The sequence below is a fragment of the Osmerus eperlanus genome, chromosome 4 (genome assembly GCF_963692335.1).
Source record: "Osmerus eperlanus chromosome 4, fOsmEpe2.1, whole genome shotgun sequence".
NCBI classification, from domain to species: domain Eukaryota; kingdom Metazoa; phylum Chordata; class Actinopteri; order Osmeriformes; family Osmeridae; genus Osmerus; species Osmerus eperlanus.
The window spans coordinates 5,408,588-5,431,862 of record NC_085021.1 but is presented as its reverse complement, the minus strand read 5'-3'; the positions used below and the strand labels follow the sequence as shown (position 1 = coordinate 5,431,862).

The 23,275-nt window shown below is 48.0% G+C and overlaps 1 protein-coding gene and 1 long non-coding RNA gene across 2 annotated transcripts; both read left to right on the top strand.

Annotated features, from left to right (window-relative positions):
* Window positions 1-5,992: 5,992 nt before the first annotated feature.
* LOC134018387 (uncharacterized) lies at window positions 5,993-6,568 on the top strand. The gene is made up of 3 exons (XR_009929934.1): window positions 5,993-6,080; window positions 6,213-6,254; window positions 6,436-6,568. It is a non-coding gene; the product is annotated as an uncharacterized LOC134018387 (long non-coding RNA).
* A 286-nt stretch (window positions 6,569-6,854) lies between these two features.
* On the top strand, window positions 6,855-23,218 carry si:dkey-11f4.7 (piezo-type mechanosensitive ion channel component 2). Its single transcript, XM_062458301.1, has 44 exons — window positions 6,855-6,981; window positions 7,319-7,582; window positions 7,673-7,784; window positions 7,983-8,164; window positions 8,845-8,993; window positions 9,157-9,324; window positions 9,585-9,626; window positions 10,175-10,207; window positions 10,343-10,443; window positions 10,664-10,836; window positions 10,949-11,125; window positions 11,223-11,375; window positions 11,683-11,883; window positions 12,033-12,237; window positions 12,399-12,500; window positions 12,686-12,851; window positions 12,997-13,240; window positions 13,406-13,502; window positions 13,623-13,782; window positions 14,002-14,091; window positions 14,236-14,321; window positions 14,439-14,516; window positions 14,689-14,801; window positions 14,924-15,044; window positions 15,179-15,253; window positions 15,372-15,538; window positions 15,724-15,926; window positions 16,040-16,186; window positions 16,310-16,603; window positions 16,967-17,225; window positions 17,321-17,509; window positions 17,724-17,922; window positions 18,155-18,287; window positions 18,426-18,573; window positions 18,683-18,897; window positions 19,183-19,341; window positions 19,455-19,602; window positions 19,760-19,948; window positions 20,057-20,149; window positions 20,301-20,470; window positions 20,583-20,699; window positions 20,841-20,920; window positions 21,686-21,908; window positions 22,431-23,218. Exons 1-44 carry the CDS (start codon window positions 6,943-6,945, stop codon window positions 22,684-22,686), a joined length of 6,720 nt encoding a protein of 2,239 aa, XP_062314285.1. The 5' UTR covers window positions 6,855-6,942; the 3' UTR covers window positions 22,687-23,218.
* Window positions 23,219-23,275: the final 57 nt, after the last annotated feature.

Genomic DNA, 23,275 nt, shown 5'->3' with positions numbered 1-23,275 from the left:
TCTCCCCCTTAAACTTCCATCATGGGCAAGCAGATGGATGTCCGTGTAGAAGCCTCTCTAATTACAGGTTCCAGTGGCTTCCATCGACTAGCTGTTGTGTGTGTCGCTTGGTACTGGATGTATGATTCTGAGGTCCAGTTTGTCGTCCATGGATCAGTGGTGCTGCTGACAACATCAGCGTCAGGGCAGAGGAACTGCTGAGAGACTCAATACCTGCTCTACTGCTGTCCCATCCACTTTTGTCCTGTCAGGTAGAACAATTTGTGTTTATTTTTCCGTATTTTTTTTTAAACAAGGTTCTAGCTTGAGTCATGGGTAATAAAGTCTACCTGGAACCATGTTCCCAAAGGTATTTTGTGGTACTTAAAAGAGTAAAAGGGAGCCCTTTTCTAAAAACCTTTATGCAGCTACTTTGTCCTCTGTGGCCTTGTGTCTGTGGTTAGATCTTTTTAAAGAACTAATATCAATAATTAATTCCCATCCACAATGTTGGAAATAAACGTCTCATCCATAGCAAAACTGTGTAGTATATAGCTACGTGCCATTAATGCGGAACAGATCAAAGGTTGTCCACTTTCCACATCTCAAGTCACCAGCTCAGTTAAAAGGCTGTGCCTGTTTAAGGGATCAGGATGATAAAACGAATAGTTTGATGGCTGAGCATTGCTCCTGATCCATCTAGCTACCCTCTCCCTGTTTTCTCCCTCCAAATTACCCTGTCCACAAGGCCCTGTCCACAGTTCATTTCTGTAGTCACAGTCTCCTAATGGTCTCACTAGCAGCCATGAATATTAGATACACTTCCCCTTCTCCAGAGAAAACTGATGAGCCAGCCTTGAAAACACACTCACACACACACAATCCAGCAACTGAGAACAGAGAACACCTCAAACATATCAGACTCCGGAATGTCTGGGTCCTGACAAAAAGCAGGTTAGCTATGGCAACACATTGATGGGTTGAACATTCTTGCGTGTGCTGAACTGATAGCAATTGTCAGAGGTACACAAGACCTTTCATCCTCTGTGTTTTGTCTGCTTCTTCCTGTATGAACGGTGAGGGATCTTGGCAGACCTGATGATGGAGAGGAGATTTCCTTGTGAGGTAACAACACCGGATCACTGGCTTTGTGGACTGCGATGGGAGGGAGGGGCAACTCAAACAGGGGGGGGGGGGAGAGTGAAGGAAGTGGCAAGGGGAGAAAGAGAGAGAGAGCAAAAAGAGAGAGACAGCGAGGATGAGAGACAACGATAAGGGGAGTATAGAGAAAGACAGGGACCGATGGGTAGAAAGCATGAAATAAATAGAGGAGGCAGAAGCGAGCGAGCAAAACATCATCCCATGTATTTAAAACATCTCTTCTAACTTTGCCTCACCTGTATCTGATCTTGACACTACGGTTCATACTGTTGTTGTGTAGTTTTTGTCTGTTGGTCCTCAGGTCTATTGATCCTGTCTTGTTGCTACCTTGTCTGTAGTGTCAGCCCCTGCTGAGAGGGACTGGGAGCACCCCACGTAGAGGCTGGGGGTACTGAAGTTGCGGAAACAAGGGCTGGCTCTGGTTGTGTGACTCAGGGAGAGACCGGGTCAAAGGCAGGAAGAAGAGAAAACGGGGGAGATTGGGGGATAAACAACCCCCTCTGACTAGCAGGGAGACCAGGGGAGAGACTAGGTGGAGCGACTTTGTGAGTGTCTGACAGGGGGAGACCAAGAGAGAGAGAAAAAGGGGGAGCTTCCCCCAGGGTGATGTGTGAGGTGGTGAGACCCAAACAGCAGAGAGAGGAAGAGAGAGCGTGAGTGTCTCTGTGCAACCATGGCAGGGGACCTGGTGGTGGGGATGCTGTACAACCTGATGTTTCCTCTCCTTCTGCTAGCAGGTGAGTGGGCTGGCTGAACTCACATTTGTCCTGTTGTCCCTTTGTGAGCTATGGGAATACAGCATGATACCGGAAAATAGGAGAGAGTTTATTAACTACACATGTGATGCTGTTGGTTGTATTAGAGTACAGTGGTGAGGTTACAAGTCTACTTAACTGAAAGATTTAAACTATTGTAGGACAAAAACATGTCTAAAAAATGCATTAATTGGGTTGTGTTGATACATTTATCCGTTTATTCTTGTTTGCCCAAATGGCCACGTTTCCTATGATGTTACCATAGGAAACGGGATCAGTGTGTAGCGATGTACTGGTGTGTATTGTGAAAGTGTAAACATGATGACTCTTCTTGTCTATTGGGAAATATTAAACACATGTAATAAATAACTCTGATACTAATTATAATATCGCTATACATACACATATTTAGTAATGAGTTTGTCTTTAAAGTTTGTCGTTACACATACTTAATAAAATACAGTAGAGCAATTCTGCGACCTGTGTACGAATGTGTTTCGATATCGGATTAGCTGCAGCTAAAGTGTTTTATATCAGTGACCTTTGATCTTTTCATGGGAAGCCTCTTTGCAATAATATCTGACCTATGTTTCCAGTCTGTTGATTGAGCGAAGGTTTTGTGGAGTAAATATGTGTGCATATTTGTATGTGTTTGTGGAGTGTGTGACGTGCCTTTTTTCTTTCTGTCTCAGCAACATCTTTTCGCTACAATGGTCTGTCAGTGGTGTATTTCCTGTTCCTGCTCACCCTGCCCTTACTTCCCAACCCCACCCTCACCTCCATGAAAGGTAACGCATCTGAGAATCACCTAGCTGGCATGTCTGTGTCTGTGTGTCTGTGTGTGTGTGTGTGCGTGTGTGTGTGTATGTGTGTGTATGTGTTTACATAGTGGAAGCAGTAAGTATGGTCTTGTAATGTGCCACAGCAAGCATACAAGACCTGTGTGTCTGTGTGTTTCTGTCTGTGTGTGTGTGTGTGTGTGTGTGTGTGAGAGAGAAAGATAGGCATTGATTGACGATACATGCTGATGAATTAATGTATCATTCTGAGCCGTGAGTAAAGAGGAAACGACTGTTAGCGCTTATCAATTATGTATAACCTGGTAATACTAATTACATTGAGAGGAATTAAAAGTAGTGGTGTCAGCATCTGTGGATGCTTTTCTTGCATGCAGGCCTGTTTGAGTCTCTAAGAAGCTTCTGGATTCTTAAATGTCTCCAGATGCTTCTAGACTGTGCTACCATGCTGACATGACATCACTCTGAGGGCAGAGTGGTGAGGGGATTAAACAGATCATATTAGACCTGATGGAGGGGGAAAGGTTTAAATGAAACAAAGCTTTTAGTCAAAAAAACACACATCGGAAACACATTTGCTGGCTCAGCTCCTACTGTAACTGTAGTTGTTTTGACAAGTGTGTAATGGTCAAACACAGAGGATTAGACTTAGTCTGTAGATGGGTGGAATGGAAGATGCTTATACATAATATGTATAGATAATATGTGTATGTACAATGACATTACTTTTTTAAAGTATGTTTCAACCCTATTTATTTACTCAAAAGCAGGTGTGGTTTCATCTGTAGCCAGAGAGCTTGCATAAAATTCCTACTTCCACTTCGTAGTAACTTTTTAATTGAGGCCACATCTTCAATCTTCCAGTTAAGTAGGATTACACCATGGGGTTGGCTTCGGCAATGTCAAGATCGTCATTTATACTTAAATGACGAACACCTCTCTTCTGGATGGCAGTATTCTAGTCAGATGATAACAAATTAGTTTTCCATGACTTCCTATCACAGTATCCTGCAGTACTCTCTCCACAAATCTATCTGCCTCCACAATCCTCCACGGGGGAACCATGCTAGCAGGTTTTAATTATGCTGTTACGTTTTATAGCTAATTTCTGCTCCATTCCATCCATTTTAATGGTTATAGACAGCGATGTCTATAGCGTAGCGACGCCTGTACTCTCTCTGTCTCGGTCTCAGTCTCCCTATATAGTCTGTATACCAGGCCTGTGTACCACAGACTAGTGTCAGAAATATAGAGTAATATATGTATTCAGTAGGCTACTGTAGACAGTACACTATGTAAGTAGACAGGGTACTCGTAGCCTACTGAATACATTGTGAGCCTGGACTACATGGCTGCATTTGATCTCATCATCAACAATTACACCTTCCATCTGCTCTTCTTCTCTTCTCCTCTCCTCTCCTCTCCTCTCCTCTCCTCTCCTCTCTTCTCTTCTCTTCTCTTCTCTTCCTCTCCTCCCCTCTACCTTCTTTCCTCCTTCTCTCTGTGCTGTATGAAGGGAGGACAGGCAGGTTCCTGGTGTTGATCTGTTCCACCAGTGTGACCTTCCTAGCTCTGCAGTGTTTCATGCAGATCACTTTTGCCTACGTTCCCCAGAACGGTAAGACCCATCCTCACTTCCCTCACTAACTAATCCATGTTCAGCAATCCAAAACTAACCCTCTTTTCTCACTTCAGACTTTATGAGAGTCTACTGTAATACAGTAATGAACTAGTTTGTGACAGGTACATGTCACAAGTAAAGTGAGACCATGCTGTGTTTGTTCAACAGCCACAGAATATACAGAGAATGTTTTCTACCATCTGGGCATTGTACGGTAGGACCACTTCCTTGTTCTAAAATAATTGTAAAAGTCTGTGATATATCCAGCATGAGTATAAACTTGCTGTACATGTGGGTGGGTGTGTGTGTGTGTCCAGGTTCAGTGTGGTGGATCCAGGGAACATTGTGCGTCTCCTGGCTCCAGACCTGGGGCTCTTCCTGTCTGGACTCTTTCTGCTCCGCCTCTGCAAGAAGCTGCTGCGCCCCGCTCCCCATGACAACTGCATCACCTCCTCTGAGGTAGGCACCTGGACAGGAGAGGTGGAGAGAGAGATAGAGTGAGAGTGAAAGAGAAGAAATGAGCTAAAGAGAGATAGCGAGGGAGAAATTCAACCCAATGTCCGTGTGACCACAGCAGGAAGAAGAAGTGTCGGATACAGAGTCTGAGGGAGGAAGTGACATCACAGACGGCTCATCCTGTGACACCTCAGATGAGAGCACACCGGTCCAGTCAGCCCCGCCACAGTTTGTCACAAAGCTGTTGGTGTTTGCTGCAGGGGTCCGACTCGTCCTGTCCACCATCATGAACACTGCAGGGAAGGTGGTGGTCACCATACTGCTGGGCCTGGCTGGTAGGACCCCCATACTACAGAACCCTCTACTCCCATTCTAGAAAACCCTCTACTACCATACTAGAGAACCCTGTACCCCCATACTACAGAACCCATAACGCCCATACTACAGAACCCTACTCCACCACACTCATACATACCATACCTACTCTTTCCTCCCTGCAGGCATCGCCCTGCCCTCCCTGACGTCTGGGGTGTATTTCGGGACATTCTTGGGCCTAGTGTGGTGGTGGGTGTTTGGGCGCTCCATCAACCTGCTAGTCTTCAGCACCCTGTGTGTGTTCATGGCCATCTTCAGTGCTGGGCACCTTCTGGCCCTCTACCTCTACCAGCTGCCCCTGGCCCAGCATCTTGTGCCCCCCCACGACATCTACGCCAGGTAGACCCCACGGGGCTGGGCAGGGGAGGGTGTGTGAGAGGATACTGTCCAAGGCATCGAGCCAGAGTCAAGTTTGGTGTGATAACTTTGATATTGTTTAGTATTCACATCTCTCGGTTGTGCTGCTACTTCGAAAACACACCAATGACCCCGCTACTCCTAACCCCTCCCTTGAGCCTCTTTGACCTCTCTCTCTCTTCCTTCCACCCCCCCACCCCCCTACCCCCACCCCCCACACTCCCCAGGTTGTTTGGCATGACAGCCTTCATCCACACCAACCAGTCAGAGCCCTACAGCCTGGGCTTGCACGCTGACGCTAGCTGGCCTGTGTTCACCAACCCACTGGCTCTGCTGCTGCTGTACTACACCCTGGTGGCCTTGCTGCACAAGTGGGTCCACCTCAGCGAGGAACAGGTACCACAACCCACCGCTTGGTGTGTGTGCGTTTGTGTGTGTCAGGGGGCATGTGTGGGTTTTCAGCATTGCGCGTGTGGCTGGTAGGTCACAGAGGAGAAGCCGGAGACTCCAGTGGAGAGCCCTGAGCAGGAGCCTCCAAGCTTCTGTAAGATCATGTACATCCCTGGAGACAGGAACGAGGTGAGGAACCACTCAAGAACATTTGAACATGTTCCTGCTGTGTTAACATTTCCAACAAAATCTCTGTTCTGATATTTGAGTTTGAGCATAAATCTAAAGTTTGTTCTTTATGTTTGTCACTCTCATTCACAGCTTCTAACCAGCACAGACGAAGAGACCTACCTACCAGACGAGGTAACCATGATGCTTCTTGAGAAGGAAACCAAAGAATGGATTGGTTAACAAACCTCAGTTCAATTGACCTTTTTTGGCTTTACTACTTTTATTCTACTTACATTTTCCTCAGTGATAACTTATCACTACTTTTTTAATGAGGGCTTGGGTTGACGGTGTGGTGTGTATTCCTGCTCCCCAGCCCCTGGTGCTAATGGCGGGGACTTCCTGGCATGACCTGCACAGCCGCCAGCTGGGCTCACGGCTGGGTGAGGGCGGCTACACCAACTGCTACCCTCCTCCCCAGTATGAAGGAGCAGACTCACTGTCACAAGGTACCAGCTGTCTTCTCTATGTCTCCATGGAGTTAGGCTTTAGTTTAGTAGCCAGTGGTTTAGGTAATGTGGTGCCCCCAAAGGAACAAAGACATAAATTATTTAGTGATTTGTTCCTACCCTTGAGTTGTCTGAAAGGTACTGTATAATTACCATGCAATCTCCTCTCATTTCCTTTCATTTGCTTCTATTACCTCCCGTCCCCTCCCCACTCCTCCCTTGTTCCCTCTCCTCCCCTCTTCTATCCACTCCCTTCCTCAGAGTTAGACACAGAAGCAGAGGAAAAAGAGAGGACTGAGTTATCAGGAAGTGGCGTGGAGACTCCTCCCCCCACGCCGGCCCCCAGTGGTCTGGTTGTATTTGGTCTGCTGGTCATGAAACACAGCTACGTTAGCGCCCTCATCATCATGATGGTACCCAGCCTCACTCTGCATGTTTACAATATGGATCATACTCTTAGAATTAGAATGTGGGTTGAGAGCTATGATGTATTCTTCTGTATGTAATATGGGTTTTATACATTTTTGTTTACAGTACAATACGCAGGCTTACAGGGAGAAGCACTTTTTGTTATATTTGCTGAAATAAAATAGGAGTGGCTTTGAAGGAAGGGGTGGGTTTGAATGCTTTCGAACACAAGCTGAAATTGGTTGGCTCGCAAAACTTAGCTACCCTGCCTTTAGGGTCTTTATTCTACTGACCTTGGACTCTGCGTCCTGGTGTGTGTAATCCTGCCTTCCTGTTTCCCAGGTGTGGAGCATCACCTACAACAGCTGGTTGACCTTTGCCCTGCTGGTGTGGTCCTGCGCCATCTGGGTGATGCGTGACCGCCGGCGCTACGCCATGCTGAGCGCACCCTTCCTGGCGGTGTACGGCACAGTGCTGGTGGGTGTGGCCTGGTTCAGCGGGCTGAGACTGAGCAGGGATGAGCTCTACCCCCACCTGCACCCCGCCATGGTGGTGGACTTTGACCTCAGCAGCTCCTCTGCACCCTGCGCCCACCTGGGAGCCAAGGTCAGGGGGCAGAGGTCACAGGGTAGAGCCGGAGGGTGTCGTTTTTTCTGCTTCTCTGTGCTGTTTGCTGACGGCTCACTGCGTCTCCAGGTGTGCTATGCCTTCAGTTTCTGGCTGCTGTTCCGTCAGCAACTGCGGGAGCGAAAGGAGGAGCAGAGCCTGCAGGAGATGGAGACTCTGGATGAAGTCAAAGTTCTGCCACGTACTTCACCTCCTTTTCCACTTCCCTTCTGGAAATGATCCGTTCATCATTCCATCTCCAAGCAGCAATAACGTATCGTTATAACATATCCTCTCCCTCTTTCCTTGTTTTTCACCTTCTTCTTCATTACCGTCACCCCCCTCCCACCACCCCATGCCCACTTCTCCTCACCCCTCTCTCCCCCCCCCCCCCCCTCAGCGGAGGAACCAGAACCCTCCCCCCTGGTCTCTCTGCTGGGCAAGGAGCTGAGGGGCTTCCTGGTGAAGTACTGCATCCTGTTCTGCTGCTCCATGTTCTTCGTGGTCAGCTTCTCGGGGAAGGTGATGGTCTACAAGATCCTCTATATCGTCCTCTTCCTCTTCTGCGTCGTACTCTACCAGGTGGTAAAGCCCTCTGTGTTTGTGTGTGTGGGTGTGCTTGTCCCTACCTTTCATCTAAGAAACTATAGAGATGCAGTCAGGGTATCTACCTAAAAACAAAGCAGCGCTTTGTTTACAAACCTGGAGTGGGTGGAAGGAATCGAGTTGTGACACGTTCACCTGTCTCCCCCCTTTGCTCGCCCCCTCTTCCTGCCCCCTCACTTCCCCCTTCCCTCCCCCCTCTTCCTGCACCTCTCAGAAGTCCCTCATCAATACGCTGGCTGTTATGAGTATTGATTCTGACTCATAAACACAGACACAAACATTTCTGCTGCTGTTTTCCCTGTTTCTGCCCTTCTAGTGTTTCTGCTGACCTGGTAAAGTGGTCACTAACAGCTGCCTAATGGCCTGGCCTAGCCTCACACAGAGACTGAAGACCCACATAAACCTTTGTCTGTGCTATTCCTGCGTCCCCACTTGTTGTCCTCCACTTAGGAAGGCCATGGGAGTGCTTCATAATAAGCATGCTGTTGGATGCTACTTTAGCTTATACTGTAGATCTAGAATTTTGAACAGCAGACTTTTTACCTGAGTTGACATCTGAAACACGACCCAGTCGAGCCATCCCCTTTCCTTCTGCCTGTTGCTGACTCATCCTCTCCCTCATCTTCTCCACCCTCTAACCTCTATCCCTCCGTCAGGTTCGTTACGACGTGTGGCGCCGGGTGCTGAAGTACTTCTGGGCGGTAGTGGTGGGCTACTCCATGCTGGTGCTCATCGCCATCTACATGTACCAGTTCAGGAGTGTCTCTGGCCTCTTCAGGCAGATCATGGGCATGTCAGAGGAGGGGTGAGGCTCAGGGGGGTCAAAGGTCAAATCTGAACAGGCCTTGAAATGGCATGGCTTAAAAACAGAGGCAGGGACAAATCAAAACATTCTCTGTCGCTGTATGTCTCTGTCGACTGAGCCTTCACCCCGCGCGCGCGTGTGTGTGTCTGCCGTCCCACTGCAGCCTGCGTGACCTGGGTCTGGAGCAGTACGACACGGTGGAGCTGTTTGCCAAGATCCTGTTCCCCGCCACCTTCCTGCTGGCCTGCATCCTGCAGCTGCACTACTTCAACAACGACTTCCTGGAGCTCACGGACCTTGACAACGTCCCTGTCCGCCAGGGAGCTGACAGGTCAGCAAGAAATGCTACCACCAACCTGTAGCTGGTCTCCACTTCAGTTGGGAGGATGGAAACCGATCCTATTTCATGATTCTTTCATATCATCTCCATGGTTGTGTTTTCCATACAGAACATGGCCTGTAGGGTTGCAGTTACCAGCCTTGAAAAGTCCCACTGCTCTGCAGCAAACAGCAGATTGCCTTGTGGTGGATGGATGGTAACTCAGCCTAACAGTGTGTGTGGTTGTTGTGTTCATGTGTTACCGCACCCAGAGAGAAGGAGCTGAGGAACTCAGTCAGTGTGATCTCTGAAACGTAAGAGCCAGCCCACTGTTTCCCTATCTGGCATGATGCACTGCTGATCACTTTTAATGGTGAAGTACATTCACATGCACCAGGAAGGTCAACTAGGTGCTTTCTAGAAATGTCTTTGGTGGTTCCTGTGGGATAATTTAAGGACGTTAAAGAACGAATGTTGTAAAAGAACCAGAGAAGGTTTTTCCAGAAGGTTCTCCCGAAGGTACAACCTAAGAAGCCCTTTTGGAAACTGCTCCAAAAGAGTGCTGTTTCCCAACTGGCTGCACACCTCGCTGCTTTACGCACACAGCTGGCTCACTCCGAGAAGACTTAGCTGAGCAGAATCAATAACTGGAGGCAAGGGAAAGATATTCTCACATTGTGATGAGTACATAGAGGTGCCATTATGAGAATAGAGAGAGATACACGTTTGTTTTGATTTTTCCTCATCCAACCAAGCACATCGCGTTAACATAATGCTCTGCCTGAAATTGTTGATGGGATATACCTGTCTAGTAAAAGGTCTTGTAGACTTCTGATTCTAAAATGAATCCTTATCTCCTCAGGATCAAAGAAAACATTGAGAAGCTCCAGCAAAGGTAACAGATCCTTATCTCGGATTGGATTGTGAAGTTATTAATCATCAGTAATTAAATCCCAGCACTGCAATTAATGTGGTGAACCCAAGAATACAGAGTCTGACTGTGGTGTTTCTACTCTGTTTCTACTGGCAGACTGGTGAAGGAGCAGCTGAGTGGGGAGAGCCAGGAGACCCTGGACAGTATCGGACTGTCCACGTCCTCTGAAGGGAAAGACGCACAGCAGGAAGAGAAAGGTATCTGGCAAGTTACTGGTATTCTACACTGGTGTCATCCACCAGTACCAGTGTATTCAATTGGTTTCTGAACCCAAACAGGAACCGGGAGGCTTTTACCTCGGTGAAGTACCACATGAAATCTCAGGCTTTAGCTTAGCAGACTAGCTTAGGGGTTTTGAGCCTCATCTGTCCCTCGGTGTCCTTGTTTTGTGTACATTTGTGTGCGTGTTTGTCTCAGGCAGCCCAGGGGAGCCAATGGGCAAGTGGACACGGATTGTAGACCGAGCCAGCCTGTTGTTGCTGCAAGGCCTGCTAGGCCTCCACAGGGCCCAGGAGATGGGCTGGAGAATCCTAGAGCTCCACAGCCTCAAGATTGTCTCCACTGTTATCATCTGGGTATCCTTGCAAGAGGTCCGAGCATGTGTGTGTGTGATGTGCCTTCAAGTAGTCACCGTCCTTCTATAACTGCTAATTTTACAAGGTGCATATCTGCTGCTACTAAAAATGTGTCTGTGTGTTCCAGGTGTCCCTGATGAACTTCCTGTTCCTGGTGCTGTGGACTCTGGCTCTGCCCGTGCCCCGACTCCAGCCCCTTGCCTCCAGTGTATCCTGTGTGTGGGCCTGCATCATGGTGGTGTGTAAGATGATGTATCAGCTCAAAGTCATCAAGCCTCTTGAGTACTCCTCCAACTGCACCGACGTGAGTCCAGCGCTATGCCTGCTGCCAGACCATTACCAAACACTGTCTGGAAATTCATATGTGTGTGTGTGTACTGTAATATGTGTCTGTGTTCCAGCATTTGTTATCAGTCAATGGAACAGATACGGTTCTGGAAGGGAACATGGCTGAGCTGCTGAAGAGGTCAGTTCTATACGTGGAACCTGTGGATCCAGCCGTGTGGTGTGGAGAGCTGAGGAAGTGTGAGGACCGGATCCTCCCCTGCCTGCGGGTAGGACCTCCTCTCCTTCCTCGGGAAAACTCACAGACCTGCAGATCTAACTAAGGAACTAAGGAACACAAACTTCAAAAATGACATATTGGCCCCAATCATGATTTTACTAGACACAAGGATTCTTCAAATTATTTTGGGGTTTGGTGTTTCTTTTGTGTGTGTGTGTGCGTGTGCGTGTGCGTGTGCGTGTGTGTGTGTGTGGAGGGGCTTTCTAGATATTTAACCTGTAATGTTGTTGATCGTTCTGTGACTCTCCCAAAAGTTTCTTAAAGTTCTAAGGGTTCCGTGTTCTATGCCTTCTCAGAACCACCTGATGGTTCTGGGCGTGCTTCTGTTTGAGGTGACCGTGCACCGTCACCAGCTCTACTACCGTCTCCATAACGACCTGAAGACCCCTCCGTTCAGCATCATCTTCCAAGGAATCACCCGGCAACACCTGGACCAAGGCATCCTACCCTGCCTCAAGTACATGGTCAACTACGCCTACTACAAGTTTGGACTGGAGGTACCTCAGGGTTAAAATCTGAATTTCATAATCAGACTTGACAGACTTATATTGGACCATGCTAGCAAGTTTGTATTTGACTATATTTTCCAACATGTGACTGACAGTTCCTCCAGCCTATAATATGTGGACTTACCACTTTTTCCCAGGTGTGCTTAATCGTGGCAGTGAATGTGATTGGCCAGCGTATGGATTTCTACGCACTACTACACTCCTGCGCGCTTTTGGCTGTTCTGTCCCGGCGTCGCAGAAAGGCCATTGGGGAGGTTTGGCTCAAGTACTGCTACTTCACAACAGGCCTGATGATCCTCCAGTACCTGCTCTGCATCGGACTGCCCCCTGCCTTCTGCCTCGGTAACACAATGCCTCAGTGACTCACTAGCAGTCACTCTGAGGAAAGGAGTAAAGAGAAATACCTTGCGCTGACTTTTAAAGGCGTGTCCACCCAATACAGTAACTGAGCTGTGTTGTGTTCTTGTGCCCTCCCCCCTTTCCTCCCCTCCTCTCTCTGTCAGACTACCCCTGGAGGACCTCCAGCCAGCCCCTGACCTCCAACATCATCAAGTGGTTCTACTTGCCAGACTTTGCCATGAGCCCCAACCCTTCCTTCATCCTATGTGAGTCAGTCTGCCTCACCATGTACAGTGGCACAAAAATATCAGAACCGACAGATTTGAAATCTGTTATAGGATGATCATTTGTTTGCCATTATTTGGTATTTTCTTGTGAATTTTAGCATCAAGTAGTTGTTACATGGAAGAAAGCAGGACTGCCATTTGTGGAAGTTGTGTTTTGTTTGCAGATGACCACTTCCTGTTGCTGTGTGCGGCGCTGCAGTTGCACGTGTTTCAGGAGGAGAACCGTGCGGCCGTGCGTCTCCTGGCCGGGGAGAACGTTGAGATCAGCCGCAGCCTGGACCCCTGCTCCCTCAACCAGTATATCCCTGTTAACAACTTCCTCCACTGCAGGTCTGGGACACACACACACTCACACACGTACACACACACACACACACACACACACAACCACACTCACACACTCATACACACACACAAACACAGAAACACACATAATAAAAACATTGCTTTTCCCCTGCGTGTCCACTCCCTCCAGGTCCTACTTGGACATGGTGAAGGTGTTTGCGTTCAGCTACTTCTTCTGGCTGGTGTTGTGTCTTATCTTTATCACGGGCACAACACGCATCAACATCTTCTGCCTGGGCTACCTGGTGGCCTGCTTCTACTTCATGTTGTTTGGGGGCAGCCTGCTCATGCAGCCAGTGCGCTACATCCTGCGTCTGTGGGACTGGCTGATTGGCTACACCTGCTTCGTCATCGCCATGAAGAACCTGTTGTCTGTAAGTCTGGTCTTCTCTCTGGCAGTTGACTCAGATGTTTATTATGGAGCCAGAGTGCTGTTGTGGAGTTTCCTTTACGTCATGGGCATCACATGCACTTATGGAAAGACATGCTATTGTTAATACACCTCTTTATAGTGCTGCTAATGTGTGTGTGCATCACAGCTTGGCTCCTGTGCGTACCTGGATAGCCTGCTGAAAAATGGTTGCTGGCTCATCCAAGCCTTCAGCATGGTCTGCACCATCAATGGCTACGATATCCGTAAGAGCATCTCTTAAATAAACAGCAACCCTTTTGTTTCAGTGTATACCTTCTTGTATGTACTGTACTGTGTGAGTAGTCTCATCTCTGGATGTATGTGTTCATTCCCGTGTGATCAAGCGGCCCCGGATGACAAATGTGAGCTGCCGGAGGGCGAGGCTGGTATCGTGTGGGACGCCATTTGCTTCACCGTCCTCCTAGTGCAGAGACGAGTCTTCCTCAGCTACTACTTCCTGTACGTGGTGTCAGACCTCAGGGCCTCCAAGATCCTAGCCGCCAGGTCAGTCTCCAGATTTTGCTGGTTTCTAAATTGACGCAGTCCCCAAACGCATTCCAAACACAGCCGGTCTTTTGTTCTTAGTAGTCCTCAGATGGCGGCGTGTCACTCATGACATCTATCTGTAAGTTTGGCTTTCAGTTGGGCCTCTCTGAGGCCAACTGACCAGCAGGGTCGATGGGGTTAGCATTTAAGGGTTCAGTCCCTCACTGTGGTTCCCAGGGGAGCGGAGCTGTTTGAGGCCAAGGTGAAGAAGCTGGTGGCTGCCAGGCTGGAGATGGAGAAGAAATCTGTGGAGACGCTGAAGAAACAGTAAGAAACGGATCACATCTCTAGATCTCACAGATGCCTACACTCACCGATCAAGTTAAAGCAGAACAGGCTAGAACTGTAAGGCTTTACTAAACAGGAGACATTGTACTGTATTTTTACTTTGGTGATCTCTTCTCTCTCTAGGATGGAGAAGATCAAGTCCAAGCAGAGGAGTCATCCTGCAGGACCTTCCGGAACAACAGAACCCCCTGCAGTCCAGGACACACATGGTAAAGTCCGGAATTACATGATTATTTAATTAAGTTTTCATTGCCGTTCTCACTGAATGAATGACCACATGGATGTAGCCATGGAGGAAGGAGTGAAGGATGGACTGTGTTTTCCAGATGGGAGTGTGGGAAGAGAGAGTGGAGGACAGGGAGACCAGGGTCAGTGGTGGAAGCCCTGGGTCTCCCAGCCTACAGGTGAGTGCTGCTCTGTCAGAACAGGACTGCACTGTACGTTCAGAGGCACAGAGGCAGGGCTGAGGCATCTTCAACCTCGTCCAGTGATTAGAGATCACAGTGGTTTAGTGCATTGTAGAAAATACGATTGCCATTGAGTACTGCTAAAATATCATTTTCCTGGGTCCTCCAGTGGGGGACTCTTGTGGATATCACCTGTTTGAGAGTGACAGTGAAGAAGAGGAGGAGGAGGTTCAAGAGAGCAAAGAGGAAGATGCACCACCTAAGAAGAAAACTGCCTTTCAGGTGAAACCTGCTGATCCGCCATGTTGTATGAAAGTTACCCAATAAACACTGATAATGGGCATACATAGTATTTCTGTGATAAATATAAACCTGCAGGCTGTGTGTGTGTGTGTGGTCCTCAGCTTGCCTATGATGCCTGGGTCACCAGCTCCAAGGCAGCACTGAAAGGACATAAGAAGGAGGAGAAGAAGATGAAAAAGGAGGAGAAGAGGAGAGCAAAGAGAGAGCTACAGAGACAGCAGGGTAAAAATGAGGGACCGCAGAGCACAGTACCATAGCTGCTGAGACACTAAGAGGTATGTGTTCTTCTGTAATGTTATGTACTTTGTGTATGTGTGTGTGTGCTTGTGTGTCTGTGTGTGTGTGTACTCTCCCAGGTATCGACAGAGCAGACTCCAGTGAGGATGAGTTGGAAGACAGTTGTCCAAATGAAGATGGAGAGGAGGAGAAAGGTCTGATGTAGTACAGTAGTGCTGTTGTTTCCACTATTGGCTCATTTAGGATGACATCACCTGCTTAAGAATGACCTCATCTGAACTGATCTTCTAAGACATGTTGCTCCTCCCACAGAGAATATTCTCCAGCGCTGTCTGGACACTCTCAGGTTCGGATGGGTCGTCCTCCTGTCGCTGATTGATGACCTCACAGAGGGCCTGAACTCCTTTTGCAAAAACAACCTGGACATTTCTAAGGTGCTGCGCTTTGAGAGGGCCCTGCTGAATGAGCAGCAAAAGAAGGTAGGACCTCTCCACAGGCAGCAGCACAGCTAAACTACATGACCACACCTCTGAGAGTCTCTTCAAGTTCTGTCCTCCAGAGCCAGATTTATGTATAACTCTGGATAAATATGAGCTAAAATTGCTAAAATTGTTACACATATCTATTCAAATATTTACTCTCCCTCCCTCCCTCTGCCCCGCAGGGTAAGGAAGTGTCTCAGGACAGCGTGAAGCGTTTCTATGACAACTGGAGGTCCAGACAGAGCACGCTGGCCTCGCTGGATGACGAGGAGGAGGTGCCTCTGACCCCCGCCTCCTCGCCCCCGCCCCTCCCCTCCTCCCCCCGGGGCTACGCCAAGCTAAGGCACGCCCATTCCAAGCTGTCCTGGGGCAGCAGTATTTCCAGGTCGGCTGTTATACATTACCATACCAACATACGAAAAAATATACACATTTTTGTTTTTGTACTAAATGATGTGTGTGTGCGGGGGGGTGGTCTGTTTGTGTGTTTCGTCCCAGCTGCATGACAGATGAGACCCTGCTGATGTCTCGTCAGCCCACCCAGGATGACCTGGAAGACCCTCCTCTCCTGGAGCTTCCCATCCACGAGCTCAGACGCAAGCTCCTCAAGACAGCCAATGTGGAGAGTGACGAGCCTCCTCCCAGGTCAGGGGTCAGGGGGTACATGTTTGTTTTCATGTCTGGTCTCAGGTCTCCCCTCTCCTTCCTGTCAGAAAGGAGTGTCTCTTTTGACCCCTGGCTGTATGTCTGGGTATGACTGTCCAACAGCCTTGAAGATGCCACTCCTGAGAGGGAGGACAGAGAGACAGAGCCCCAGTTTAAAGAGGAGGAACAGGAGGAGCAGAAGCAGGGGGAGGAGGTGGACACGGCTGACCAAGAGGAGGAGTGGAGAGAGGGAGCACAGGGGCAGGAGCAGTGGAGAGAAGAAGAGGAGGAGGAAGAGAAAGCTGATCTCCTGGAAGTCGTGGACCGTGAGGGGCTGAGCGTGGATCTCCCAGACTCCCCCAGGCCTTTGAGCCAGGAGACCAGGAACCTCACCGCCAGCGAGCTCCTTCTTAACAAGTGGGTCATCATGGGATATGTCATTTTTAAACGTATTAGCTCGTCCAGAAGCCATTCCTGTCCACAGAGGCTTGAATAAATACACACAGCTCCTTGGTTTTCTGAACACCAACATACTGTTGCATGAAATTTTTATTATTATTTCATTATGTAATTGCAATAATAATGAATTTGCGATCCACGGCTGTGCTGATGTTGTTTGGACATCGCTTGGTACAAAAGGTTCAGCTGAATTCATATTAAATGTAAATGGTGTTGTGGGCACGATCACGCTATTTAACCTTGCCAATTAAGATTTATTTTTCTTTTTACGCATTATTATTGTCTCTCCTATATTTCTCTCGGCCCCATTCTCCCCTGCAGCATGTTTGACAATGATGAGATCGGCGAGTCGGATAAGTTCTACCAGTCTCTGCCCAGACACCTGCGCCTGACGCTGGCCCTCTACAACACCATGGTGTCCCAGTCGGAGATGCTTTGCTACTTTGTCATCATCCTCAACCACGTCGTGTCTGCCTCCATGCTCACCCTGATCCTCCCCGTCCTCATCTTCCTCTGGGCCATGCTGTCTGTCCCCAGGCCCACCAAACGCTTCTGGATGGCTGCTATCATATACACAGAGGTACACACACACACACACACACGTACTGTACAGAGAGTACATGCACATCTAAATGTGTTCTGAACTGCATGCTGTATGACTCCCCTCTCTCCCAGCTGACTGTGGTGGTGAAGTATTTCTTCCAGTTTGGCTTCTTCCCCTGGACCACCTCAGCCTACCGCGGCATCAACGCAGACCGCCCCTTCGCCCTGCCCAACATCGTCGGCGTGGAGAAGAAAGACGGATATGTCCTTTTCGACCTGATTCAACTGCTCGCTCTCTTCTTCCATCGCTCCATCCTTAAGGTCTACTGACTGTGTGTGTGTGTGTATTTGTATCTGATAGTAGAGATACAACCCACGCATCTGAATAAAAGTGTGCGTCAGTGAATATGTGAAAGAATACATCCTGCTGTGAACCAACTGGCTCCTACTCCTACCAGACAATAGACAAGCCTAGGTCTGTGCTGTTGATGTCACTGCCTCAACTCTCCCGCCTGTCCTGTCCTCACCTCTGCAGTGCCACGGCTTGTGGGACAACAAAGAGGTGGAGATGCCTGACTTCTTCAAGAAGCTGAAGAAGAAGACAGAGAAGAAGAAGATGGCAGGAGAGAGAGGAGAGAAGGGGGCAGGGAAGCGACGGGTGCCATTCCTTCCCCTCCAGGCCTCCACTACATCATGGTTTTGCAGACGGAAGGGGGACAGCTCCACAGAGAACGGTACATGGGACTAGCATGTTCTTACAGATACATCAGACTTGTGGTGCTCTATGAAGGGTCACATATACAGTACTGACACATTGACAGGTGGATTTCTTTATTTTGAAGTGGATCATCTTAAGTCAAAGTTAACTAAGAAACCTTTTTGGACTAGTTTAGCATGGTGTATTTCATCATTCCAACCTGACTGAATTACCCGGCTGCCTGTCGGCGGACTGCCACGGTTCCACAGGAGACGTGCAGGTTAAGAAGCGCCACTCCAAGAGGAGGAGAGGCCACTCTAAGGTTCCCCTGACCAGGAAAGAGAGAATCAAGCAGCAGATCAGAGAGAGGATGCTGGAGGCCAAGGCTGCAGTCATAGAAGTGTGAGCACTGGGATTCAAATCGGGAAAACAAAATTACATGTGATTAAAAAAAATCCAAATCCTAATCTGACTGAAACTGAATGGTCTCTGACTGGGATGTTAGTTTGATACTCATCTGTGTTGTTGCTGTCTCCACAGAGCCCTGCACATCTACCTTCCCATCAGGCAGTTCTTTTATGACATCATCCACCCAGAGTACAGCCCAGTGTGTGACGTCTACACTCTTATGTTCATCATTGATGTCGTCAACTTCATCGTCATCATATTTGGATACTGGGCCTTTGGGGTTAGTACCTGTGGAGTTGGAGAGAGGAGAAAAGACATGTCTCCTCTCCTTTTAAATACTGTCCTCTCTGTACTCTTCTCTCCTGACCTGTGTGTTGTCGTCCCCTCAGAAACACAGTGCATCAGCAGACATCACAGAGTCTCTGTCTGAGGACCAGGTTCCTGAGGCCTTCCTGGTCATGCTGCTGATCCAGTTTGGCACCATGATCGTGGACCGGGCCCTCTATCTAAAAAAGACCCTGATGGGGAAGTGTGTGTTTCAAGTGGTCCTGGTGTTTGGAATACACTTCTGGATGTTCTTCATCTTGCCTGGGGTCACAGAGAGGTCTGAGTTCTCCAACTGAAAAAGCTGTGTTGCCCAAATGAGATGTTAACGTACTGAATTTGAGATCAGTGACTATTAGATGGTAACTCATGGTTAGGTTAAGTTAGGACCTGGCTAGATTACAGTTTGGTTTATTTCAGTCAAATGTATGGTTTAAGTCAGGGTCATCCCAAGGATCACAGAGTTCAATTTGATGTTGATGTCCAAGGAATTTTCTCTGTGTGTGTAAGAAACCTTGTCTGAACTATGATGTCTGATGTTACTGGGTTCCGTTACATGTTTCAGGAGGTTCAACCAGAACAAAGTGGCCCAGCTCTGGTATTTCGTAAAGTGTATCTACTTTGGCCTGTCAGCCTATCAGATCAAGTGTGGCTACCCCAACCGCGTCTTGGGAAACTTCCTCACCAAGAACTACAACTACCTCAACCTCTTCCTCTTCCAGGGGTGAGAACGGTTCACCTCTCAGATGGATCAATCTCAGAAATACTCAGTACTGGACACAAGCCAAATGATATGAGTTACCTAACCTTCCTCCTCCTCTCTCCTCACGCACTCAGCTTCCGGATGGTTCCATTCCTTACTGAGATGCGGGCGGTGATGGACTGGGTCTGGACCGACACCACCCTCAGCCTGTCCAGCTGGATCTGTGTGGAGGACATCTACGCCAACATCTTCATCCTCAGGTGCGGGAGGGAGTCGGAGAAGGTCAGTGTGCACATGTGCTCCCCCCAGACCATATCTGCAACACAAATTGCTCGTGTGAATCAATGAGGAATTTGAATGCAACTTCAACACAAGATCGAGTGCTCTAGTCAAACACAGTCTGGTTTCTGGAGATCATACAAGTGATGTGTTGCTCCAGAAATACCCCCACGTGCCTGGTCAGAAGAAGAAGATGGTGGTGAAGTATGGGATGGGAGGCTTCATCATCTTCGCACTCATTTGCATCATCTGGTTCCCTCTTCTCTTCATGTCATTGGTCAAATCAGTGGCAGGGGTGATCAATCAGCCTCTTGATGTGTCCATCCAGCTAGGCATAGCAGGATATGAGGTAAGCAGTAACCAACTAAAATAGGAACTCTTAATCTGTCTCTGCCCTCTCCCCCACTGTGACTGCTGACCAGTGATGACGTGTGTGTGTGCGTGTCTGCCTTCACAGCCTCTGTTCACCATGAGTGCCCAAGAGCAGAACCTGGTTCCATACTCTGGAGCAGGCTTCAACCGTCTTACCAACCGCTATGCCACTCACCCAGTAAGCCTTCCCATCACCCCCCTGAACCCAAACCTGAAATTCACCTGTCTGCCTTCATCCATGTCCACTCTCTGTCTCTCTCTCTCTCTCTCTCTCTCACTCACTCCCCCCCCCCCCCCCTCCCGGCCATCCCTCCTTCTCCCTCCCCCAGTCAGCGATGCAGTTCATAGTGAACTACGGGGCCGAGGACCTTGTGACGGCTAAGCTCAAGAGTGATGCCAGTCTGCTGTGGACCATCAGCCCAGCCAGCAGGGAAGCCATGATCCAGGAGCTCAGCAACTCCTCCCACATATACATCACCCTCCATTGGACACTGCTCAGGTGGAGCATGCTCACTAGCACCAGCCCCTGGACTTCTATGTGTATGGCCTCAAATATGCTTGTACGTTTGTGTGTGAGTGTGTGTCTCTGTGTGTGTGTGTGTTGTGTCCAGAAATGCCTCTCTGTCGGAGCACGCAGAGTCAGTGGGAGAACACACTGTGAAGTATGAGGACCAAGCGCTGAGAGACGGATTAGTCCGGATGCTTAAAGGGACACACAGTGAACCTGTGTGAGTCATCACAAATTCCAGCTCTTGCTGACTTAGAGGCTTTTGGAGCCCTTTATCAATAAAAACCCATCAAACAAACCACCTTTGTAGAGAAGATTTGACCTTCCCTTGTTGTTCAGTCTCTCTTGTTCCGCTTGACAGGATTATTCACAACCTACTACCCAAGTTCATCCGAGGGCCCTCTGGCCCAGAATCCAAGATGGCGTCCAGACTACAGGTCGGTAAGTAGTAACACTCTGACTCTGTCACTCCAACACAGGGAATGGAAGTTCCTGTAGAAGTTCCAGTAGAATGGAAGTTCCAATGGTTTCTATCCAAGGGTCATCGGGCTTCTGAATGGACATTGATATGGACATTGATACATTTCTCACTGGTCACTTTACCCTGATACATTTCTCACTAGTCACTTAACACACTATCACTTTCAGTTCATTATTGCACTATTGCACTAAGTTACCCCACTTGTCTTAGGTTAGTTAGGTCTATAAGGTTAGTATAGGTCATTATGTGTATTAGAGGTCTAGTACATTGTATTGTATATTGCAAACCATTTTGTATATTTAGGAGATTTATTATTATTTTATTTCTATTCTATTTTAGCTTATCATAGATGTAATCTATATTCTTAGTACTTATATGTTATGTTATGTTATGCCAGGTTGCTTTGCATTGTCTTGTCCCAAGAATTTCAGTGCCCAGTCTGACCTTGTGTTGTTCTGTGCACCTGACAATAAAAACTTGAAACTAGATGGACTGTATATAATACATAAAAGGCTTACAAAGCTTTACTCAGGTTTGAACATAGTTACACATTTTACATACAGGTATGACTCTCAGCCCTTTAGTCACAAACACCACACCTGCCTCTCTTTCTTTTTCCTCTTTCTACAACTCCTCTTTCTGTCTTTTCCTTGCTGACCCACCTTGTCATTCTCTGCCTCTCTATACTTCTCTGTTCCTCCTTTGTTTCCATCTGTTCCTCCCAGAGCACTCTGACCGGCCAGACGACATAAAAACCTTCGCCTTCTTCCGCCCCCTGTCCATAAAGCTGCAACGCAGCAATGGGAGTGAGAAGGGGGGTCAGTGGTGGGTGGTGGAGGAGTGTGCTCCAGGTCCCATCCATGTCCAGAGCAGCTGTGGCAGCATTGAGATAGGGGTGTTCAACAACAAGGTCAGCCCATCCAGTTTGGGCTTCCTGGCAGGACACGGGTAGGTCACACACGCATACCACACATGCACATGCATACGACATGTATACGCATACCACACACGCAATTGTGACATCCCCAGACGGTCAGACCAAGAAGATCGGCCCTTACAGCCCGGTCATGGGCATTAACATTGAGCTGTTTCCCGCTCCCTAAGCAAAATGGCTGACAGGGCTCAGGAGGGAGTAGAGCCTTAAGCCAGAGGGAGTCTAAGGGAGAAAGGGTGAGAGCCAGTCACCAGCATGGATACTCCTGGCAGATAACATAATAGTTACATAATAGTTTTGAGGTGCCTCACAAACAGGCGCGAGCGGCCAAGAAGGGTGGATCGAAACTCCCTGGAAGACTAGTTTTCTGTTGTTACTTTTTGTTTAATTTAAAACGCATTGTTTTCTGCCTCAGGTCTCATGAATTGTATTTGTCTCAGCGGTCTGACTCTCTGGTTGTCACAACATATATACACACATACACACCCAGGCCTCTTCTTGCCTAAAACCCATTGATCTCTCCTTCTCTTCCACAGCATTGTGGGTCTGTACATGTCCGTGGTGTTGGTCATCGGGAAATTTGTCCGGGAGTTCTTCAACGGGATTTCACGCTCTATCATGTTTGAGGAACTGCCTTGTGTAGACCGTGTTCTGAAGCTCTGTACAGACATCTTTGTGGTGAGGGAGACAGGCGAGATGGAGCTGGAGGAAACACTGTTTGAGAAGCTTATCTTCCTCTACCGCTCACCAGAGACCATGATCAAGATGACCAGAGAGAAGAAGGAAAGCTAAAGCTGGGTGGCCCAGAAGGTTCCCTTGGAAGCTTTCACCAGGCTACATCAGACCAAAATATATAGGTTTAACCATGATGGACATAGCTCCAACTAATCTTGATTGGTGGCGGGCGATGTAAATTCCAACTATTTAAAATATTGAGACTTTTATCCAGCAAAAGTATGGAGCTGCCATCTTGAAATATCTATTCCTGACAGGGCAGAGACAGACATCATCGCTATCATTAAGAGGACAGTAGATCAAACACTTTCTTATTGTTCACCGTCAGTTCTCTCAAGTTCACATTGTGATTGCAAAAATGCATGCATTTTTAACTACTGACTGTTTATACAATGTTTACAACAGCAGGCCATAATCCTTAGAAATATGAAAAATATGTGACCATCATGTCAAGCCTACTCATTAAAGTGCAGAGATAAATCAATTACAGTGACATACTTTTGGTATCTAACCTCATGTTGCCCTGTACTATTCTCTCTGTACATGATGCTTATTCCTCATTTGATGTAAAAAATAAAGTATTTGGTGTGAATATAGTACTAGTATGTGTGAAATTATCCAAACCATTAATAATAAATACATTGCT